Below are 8,276 nucleotides of genomic sequence, written 5' to 3'. Positions count from 1 at the left end.
GTGGACCCCCCCCCCCCCCCCTCCAGGAACACCTGTCCGGACAGCAATACCTGCTTGACTCCTTCATCTCTCTACTTTTAAAACCCCCCTAATCCCTGAAGCGTAGATCTTTGTGCTCATTCCGGTCTGCGTGATGGTTTTCTTTGAAACGGGTTCTGCTGTGTTCCAGCACCTTCTGCTCCTCCGCAGCTTAACCCACATAAGTCCATCGATCTGTGTCTCACCAACAAAACGCCGGCGAGGTAAGCGTTGCCTAATCTGTCCTGGATTTTCATATTGGAGAAATAATCCTGATGAAAGGGCTGGAGGGGGGAGTCACCTCAGGACCACGTGTAAAAGCTTCTCATCAGAGACCTGCACCCCCACCATTTACCTCAATAGGGAGTGATAGCCCTTCAACTCGTAAGCCACCGCTTTAATTAAAGACGAAGAAAACGGACGGATTAATTTTAATTTGAATTTATTTTTTTAAAATGTACAGTCAGGTGAGTTCTGAGGGTTCAGGTGAAGAGACAGCCCCCCCCCCCCCCCCCCCCCCCCCCCCCCCATCACCTGCAGGCTCATCACACCCACCATCAGAGTCAGCAAGAGGAAGGAGGATTAATTCATGAAAATATATATTTATTAAAAGGATTCTTTAATCATTTCTATTCAATTTCAATTGTATTTGTATAGCCCAAATTAACAACTACGGTTGTCTCGATGGCCTTCGTAAATGTCAAAAACAAGAACTAAAACATTAAAATAACATTTTACCTGTGAAAATCCACAATTACATACGGAAATCTGAACATTTAAAGCAAGAAGAAATTTGATAAAAAATGGAGCTTTCCTAAAATAATGCAAACAATCCAATCCTCATCTGATCTATTGTAAAAGTTTTCCCAGTGGTCTTTAAATTATGATTATGCAGTTTGTGGCCAAAATCCCAAAACCTGTGTCGTTTTCTGGGACATAGTGTCCAGCCGGACCCTTTAGATCCAGATTCCAGCTCAGACTAGACGTTATGGGTCTATTGGTCTGCAGGTGGATGATCAGAGAGGGGCGGGGCATGTAGCTTGTGGCTCCGCCCAGCGCATTTTACGTCACAAATACAATCTTTATCCAAATGACATTTTTTTTATGCAGATTTGGATAAAGACATAGTCAGAATGTTAATCTTAAATTCTTTCATTTCTGTCCATCATTACAAAACTGCTACAAGAACATGTCAGAAACACCAAAGACACGGTTTTCATCACAGTGGCTCTTTTATACGAGAAGTCCAGTTAATAATCTACAGTCTAGTTTTCTAACAGACTGTAATTGAACAGAAAAATAATATGGTCCACTACAAAACCAGGTTTGTTCAATCTGTGAGGGAAACGATGTAAAATCACCAAAGACAAAAAAACTGAAGGGATTTTATTCCTAAATTCACCTTTCAGGTCCGTTTGATTCCACTTTCAGACGACAAATGTCCTTTTTTTTGGTGATAAAGACCTGTTTTTACATCCATGAGAAAATGAAAACTTCCATCCATAAAACAGTAAATGTGAACAAAAACTTTTTTTCCTCAAGAAAAAAACCTTTTCATAGATTCTATCAACGTATTCATTTTTACATGAATTGATTAGGTTTTTTTTAAACCAATTCTACAACCTGGATTCAGACTCGTGTTTTATGAATCCTCGCCAAATAAATGTAGAGCAACTTTATGCTTAATTGTATTTAAATTCAACTAAAGCAAACATCTGAGTGAAACAAGAAGCTGCTTCATGGACACAAAAGGAAAAGTTCCTCCTGATAAACGTTGGTGAGATGTTTTTTCTCCAGAAGAAATTCAGCAATTTCTCCCATTTAATCCACTCTGTAAACCCAACAAATGCAAACCACACATTCGTTTCTCAAATTCAACAGTTTTTGGCAACAAATGAATAAAATCCTTTAAAGAAACATGTTTTTTATCAAGGACTCAGACAGGAAATGCTGTTCAAACATAAATGTGCACAACAATCTGTCACTTTGTTGGAAAAGGCGGTTTAATTCACGTAAATAACTCCATGTTTTTTATGCTGGCGTGCAACGACGGCAGAAAAGCGGGACATAACCTGATTCTGATGCGCAGAAACACAACAAAGCCCTGTGGGCGAATAGGAGAGCAGGAGAGATCCACATCTACCCATTCATTTTTTCTCTCACAAAACACAAAGAAAGCAACACCAGAGCTTTGAATCCTTTATTTTCCGGCTACATTTCATCAATATTTCCTTATTTTCTTACTGCAGAGAGGAAAACATACATTCACCAGGCAGGTCCACAGGTAAAAAAAGCAACATGGCCGCCCCTGGTTCTGACAAAGAGAGGAAGGCCACGGCGCCCAGAGCCTGCAGCCAGACTCACCTGGCGGCTCAACGCGTCACAAACGCAGCAACAAGAGACGCATCTATGTGGCTACTGCACGCTTCCCGGGGAATGCTGGGAAAGCGGCGTGGTTACAGTAAGGAAATATAAAAGTTGTTTACTGGTGAAAGAATAATCTCATCTTCAAATGTCATTTCTGCTGCAACCTGGCAGCTTTAAACTTTGACAATCTTTTAGACGCCTCCGGCGGCACCGGCGGCGGCGTGACGTCCGACGCCACCTCCTCCTGCTTCCTCTCTGGGATGGTGGGCAGCGCGGGGGGCAGGATGGTCAGGTGGGGGACTCCTGTGGGCATGGGGTCCTTCTCTATCACCGTCCCGGAAAAGGCCTGGGAGGAGAAGAAAAGCCGTCAGCCGGGAAACCTTCGCGCCGGACGCGCGCCGCCACGGCGTCTGCGTTCACCTCGAAGCGGCTCAGCAGAGGCCCGGCGGTGGGGCTGTCCTCCTCCGTGACGCCGTCGCTCGTGTCGCTGTGCGTGGCCTCGTCGTGGCTGAAGCTCCGCCCCGTCACGCGCCGCTCCTCAAAGTCGGCGGCGCTGCTCTCGCTGGTGTCACTGCACACGCTGTTCTCTCGACTGCGAGACTTCAGGATGGACTTTCTGGGGACGGGCTCGCCGTTCCTCACGTCCACAAAGAGCCTGAGCAAACACAAACGCCATCAGCACGCCGAACAACCGCATGGTGGTGAGCTGCAGCTGCTAGCCCCTCCCACACCTGTAAACGTCCGCTGGAGACGTGATTTTGTGGAGCTCGTGGTGAGCGTGCCCGTTGCTGTGGCCGTTCTTCTTCTTCCTCTTTGAATGCTCCTTCTGCTCCTTCCTCTCGCTGAACTTCAGCGTGGTGTTCTTTCCCGTGTTGATTCTCACCTGAAACACAGGTGAAGCTGTTCAACGCGGACGCCGCGGAGCAAAGAGCCCCCGCCCCCCATCTGTAAACGCACCTTCTTCGGTTCAACTGTGTGAGAGAAGAAGATGGTGGGGAGACAGCTGCCTTCCTCCTCCTGCTCGTCATCTTCTGCTTTCCGGTTGGGGAGTGGAGGGTCGCTGTGGGGGGCGGGGCTCCAGCCGGGCTTCAGGCCGTTGACGGGAGGCGCGCAGGCGGCCTCCTTCTCCTCCTCTGAGGAAGACGAGGATGAGTCGTCGCCGTTCGTGTCGGCGGTATCGGACAATCTGAGGAGAAACATATCAGTTGGGATCCTCTGAAGTTCAGCTCTTTAGCACAGAGGAGGAGGCGGAGTCTACCTGTCCTGCTCGTCCTGCAGCTCCTCCAGTCTTTCAAGTTCATCCAACCGGCGCCACAGCTCCTCCTCGGTCATGGTTCCTGTCCCTCCTTCCTTCTCCTCTTCCTCCTCGTTTAGATCAACCACGACGTCCAGCTTTGGTTTGGAGTTTGGTTTGTGAGCTATTCTCTGCTTCCCTGTGAGAAGAAGCAAACGTCACTCTGCTGAAGGAGAACCGTCTTTAATCACAGCGAGGAAGAGGAGGAGGAGGAAGAACGTTCTGTGAAGATACCTTTGCTGGCGGTGGAGCTCGTGACCTCCTCTCTGATGTCCACAAACTCTCCTTTATTCTACAGCCGAGAGTCAATAGATTAGTGTGTGTGTGTTCGTGTGTGAGGACTCGCAGAAACGCCACGTACGGCCGACATGGTCTCCAGATCCTTGGCGAGCCCAACCCGCGCTTCAAAGTTCTTCCTGGTCTTGGCGAGGTCGTCCAGTTCTTTCTTCACGTCTGGAACACAGAAGCATTTTCATGAGAGAAGGCGGCGACGGCGCTCCGACAACAACGAGAACGCGCAGAGGCTGGCGGCGGCGGCGGCAGGGCGCCGTGAAACGTGCATCGCTGTGACGAGCAGCTGCTGAAGAGTTAAAACCCCCAAACAAGGCGAGGAAAAGCGCGAGGGGGGGGGAGAAAAATGATGACACAAACAGTTCATAATATCTTCTGCCCTGAATGCTACTCCGGATCATTAAATCTTCACAACAATTAAGCCCTTTCACTAATAGCAGCAGAGGGCCCTTGTTTCCATGGCGATGGCGAGCCCCTCCAGTCAGTGCATCAACTGGAAGTGAGGAAAGGTCAAACGCAGAAGGCCAGACAGCTCAGCCGCTGTCTGACACATTTCAGCTCGCTGTGTTTGCATTACAGCACTTAGCTGTGTAATAGCAGGGATGGCGGGGGTCAGGAGAGGGGGGGGCGGGGGGGGGGCATTTCTGCTTCACTAAACAGTCTAATAATGTTCAAATCAGAGAGGGTTTTTTTATGTGGAGGTAAAGGCTGTAGCGTCCGGACAACACGCCAAACGACCATAGCGGTCTATAACCTGGCCACAAAAGTGTGGTGGTGGGGGGGGGGGGGGGGGGGGGGCTAAGCCTGCAGCCGTCACTGACGTAAAGAACGAGTCCAAACGCTTTTACACAAAGACGTACTTCATCCTGAGCCCAGAAACGTCTGTAAAGTAAAGCTCAGGCTGTCGGAATGTGACGCACTGCCGCCCCCCGCTGGAGACGCCGCCGCTCTGCAGCCACAGGCCGCCGCTCTGCAGCCACAGGCCGCCGCTCTGCAGCCACACGCCGCCGTTCAGAAACTCACGCTTCATCCTGTGATCCACCACCGCTTGGGCTTGTTTGGCCGAACACTTGGCGAACCAGTTGTCGCCCAGCAACACGGTGACCTCGTTGGTGCGCACCAGCTTGCCGGGCGTGAAGGCCAGCGGGCCGAAGGGCACCTGCTCACAGCACAAGGAGGCCCGGACGGGCCACAGAACAGAACCGGGTTAGTCAGAGCAGCTGACAGGAAGTGGGCGCGAACATGGAGCAAACGGGAGACACAGAACTTCCAGTAAAGTTTTGGTTTTTGGGTCACTCTGTAAACTTGTCAAGTGAAACGGCGAGCGCTCACCATGATGTCATAGGAGAGCCGGTCTGGGAGGGTTTTGAGTCGATCGCTGAGCGCGTCGTAATCACCCGACACCTTCATCCTGCAGGTCGGGTCACAGAAATATTCAGAATTTAACCCAATTGATGCGATTTGGGTATAAAATGATGAGTAAAGTTAAAGGATGTTATTGCTCAGATGGCCACAAGGGGGCAATGACAATCATCTATAAGGAAAACTACTTTAAACCAAAACATCTTAACTTTTATTAACTTGCATTAGAGATTAAAAAAAACTTTTACGCCTTCATGAAGACTGTAAACAAAACCAAAATAAATGACTGCTGAAAATCTTTAAGGAAAAAAGGACATTTAAATGCATTTAAACTACATTTTTACAAGAGTATAACTCACAAAATAACCTGAAAGTTTATAGTTTATATAGTAAAAAAAACAGAGCAGAAAAAATAAACGTTTCCCTAAACAAATAAACGCCAATTATTACCTAATTTCTTAAGATTATTCGCCTGGTGCGAGTAAACGATGTCAACCTCATCAGATAGTGGAGTTTAAATTGGCTGATCTGGTTTGTTTTTTGCATCTTTCTGAATTATTTTGTTCTCATACATCCTAGAAAATGAAAGAGAAAGCAAAGAAAAAGGGGAGAATTCTGCAAAAATATGGAAGTTGCTAACGGACCACAAAAGGAAATGTTGCATCAGGGCCGACTGTGGGCGAGGGACGGTTTAGGAGCTAAACTAGTCTTCTGTGGGGGCGTGTCTCCATGGTAAAGCAGGGTGGCGGAAGTATCATGCTGTGGCGATAGACTGCTAAATCCTAGAAAAACTTTTGTCTTTGCCATATGAGGAAAATAATATGGGAAGCTTTAACCGTCAAGTTCTAAAATTGAAAATGCGATCATCTAAATCCATGACTGCAGCTTAAAAAAAAGGGAGGGGGGTTATTCTCCTGCAAACTTTGAGCGTCTTTGTTGCATTCATATCCAAGTCGTACACATTCACACTCAAAGCAGAGAGGAAACCGTAGAAGAGGAGAAACTTTCAGGACTGTGCAGCTTACCAATGCTGAATCCGTGAGTCACAGTCTTTCACCACCTGATGCAGGAAAAAAATGCTTTCATGAACAACATGACACGTTCAACACAACATACATGTTTTCATGCTATCAAACTGAGTTTTGTGTTCCTTATTAGCCAAACAGAGAGAAAGAGAGAGAGAGAGAAAAAACAGAAGTTAGCAGCAAAGGCAGCCTGTAAACATGGAGTCTGAAACCAAACAACCTGCAGGAGTAAAAGCTCAGGTAAAGGTTTGGGGGAGGGGCTTGTGGGTTGATCTAATTCACCTGAAGCAGGGCAAAGAAAAGAAACGAATCTTCTTTCTCCGTATTTGCGGCTCATGTCTGCAGAGGAGGATGTTTTCAGAAGGAAACAAGCCTCGTGGCCCGCAGCTGCAGATCTGCTCACGCGCTCCTCTTACCTTCTCGTGCTCCTCTCGGAGCCTGTGAACCCCGCCGAGGGGCTTCATGTTCGCTTTACCTCCTCCTCCAGCCATCCTTACTCCGCACGTGCACAGGTGCCTTGGGGCTCTGAGGAGCACCAAAGCTCAGGGTTTGTTGTGAGTCCTAAAGAAGTGTTTATGAACGCAGCAGCAGCAGCTCCTCCGGAGGCCCGTCCCGCGCGCCTTCATCAACGGGGCATCGACGGTAATCCTCACGTCCGAAGGTGATATCATCTCACACGCTCATTTCACGGCTTCTGCATGATCTCCAAAAAAATCCGCCGAGTTTGGATCCAGAGGTTAGCAGAGAACTCCTCGCTTCTTTCGCTGTGCAGATCGACCCACAGGGGAAGAAACGGGAGCTGTTCCGGTTTTTAGTTTCAAAATAAAACCCGTGAACGGAAGAGACTTGGAGTGGGCAACGTTTTTTTATGCAAGTTTCTCCCAAAACACCAAACCATAAATTACATGCCAATTTAATCTTCGTTATCACGTATCTTACATGTGTTTTTCTTAAAATGTTAACACGTTATCTAAATGTTCGCTCTTACTTTGAAAACCAAGCGTGTCATTTCTGTTTGACGTCTAGAAAAGTCTACCAGAGTGCACTCTGGGTAAATGTTTAGTATTGTAAATATTTTACGAAACATAAAAAATAAACCGAATCTTAACTTAGAGCTGTACAAGCATTAAAACGTATAAAAACTAACAAACAGAAACACACGTTAAAGAAAAAAAATATTACTTCTAGCTTTAATTAAACTGTCAGTTCAGAAAAAAAAACTTTAGTCTGCATGCGTTGCAATTGGATGCACTATAAATAGTTGAAAGAAGATGCAATAAAGGATGTTCTGTTGGATTTGAACAGCGAATTATTGCTTTTAGTTAAAATATCCATTTTCTTGATGTCGGCATTTAATATAACGTCATTACAGCAAAAATCACAGTTTTATGTTCACTTTTGATCAAACTTTACAGCTGCAGCCCGGAATACTGACTTACAGGCCTTCTTCAACTTTTTCTAATTTTAGTTAAACACGAAATGTGACAACTTTCTGCATCTGTGGTGTTCAAATAGCACAACACACCTGTTTCTCAAATTATCATTTATGATGACTGGATTGCAGTTATACATTCACAGTGTTCACAGATCCAATTACCTTAAAAATTAACTATCATTTGCTTACTTTAGAACCATGTGGAAAAACCTTTTACTAATGTTACGATTAGTTTAATTTACCAGAAAAAGAGGACGAAAAACAGTTTAAACATTTAAAATGAGCCGTAACTCCATTGTTGTTTTTCTTATAATTCAAGTTTTTATTTATTCTTTTTTTGACAACCGAACAAAAATAATGATAATGGATCAATAAAACAAAGCAATAATAATAATCATAATCATCATTATAATCATAATAATAATACAAACAACAACATGACGCCTTTTATATATTGTGAATGGAAAGTTTTACTTCTGGCATC

General features: G+C 45.8%; 1 protein-coding gene across 1 annotated transcript; it reads right to left on the bottom strand.

Annotated features, from left to right (window-relative positions):
• Nucleotides 1-2,204: 2,204 nt before the first annotated feature.
• Nucleotides 2,205-7,181, bottom strand: uri1 (URI1 prefoldin like chaperone). The gene is made up of 11 exons (XM_023956110.2): nt 6,774-7,181; nt 6,358-6,392; nt 5,303-5,381; nt 4,994-5,129; nt 4,041-4,132; nt 3,914-3,971; nt 3,644-3,818; nt 3,343-3,571; nt 3,117-3,268; nt 2,806-3,040; nt 2,205-2,731 (listed from the first exon to the last, which is right to left on the bottom strand). The coding sequence occupies exons 1-11, from the start codon at nt 6,846-6,848 to the stop codon at nt 2,534-2,536; spliced, it is 1,464 nt and encodes a 487-aa protein (XP_023811878.1). The 5' UTR covers nt 6,849-7,181; the 3' UTR covers nt 2,205-2,533.
• Nucleotides 7,182-8,276: the final 1,095 nt, after the last annotated feature.

Source organism: Oryzias latipes, chromosome 6, assembly GCF_053564925.1.
Source record: "Oryzias latipes strain Hd-rR chromosome 6, Olatipes_Hd-rR_3.1".
NCBI lineage: Eukaryota > Metazoa > Chordata > Actinopteri > Beloniformes > Adrianichthyidae > Oryzias > Oryzias latipes.
The sequence above is the reverse complement of the archived record's forward strand: the minus strand, read 5'-3'. Positions and strand labels throughout refer to the sequence as shown.

Bases quoted from the DNA above. Each gene is read 5' to 3' on its own strand.
- uri1 (XM_023956110.2), bottom strand. From the start codon at position 6,848: ATGGCTGGAGGAGGAGGTAAAGCGAACATGAAGCCCCTCGGCGGGGTT. The intron at 4,133-4,993 runs GTGAGTTTCTGA...TCTGTGTTCCAG, and splicing joins GGTGGATCACAGGATGAAGC to ACGTGAAGAAAGAACTGGAC. The intron at 3,572-3,643 runs GTAGACTCCGCC...GTTTCTCCTCAG, and splicing joins CTGCAGGACGAGCAGGACAG to ATTGTCCGATACCGCCGACA.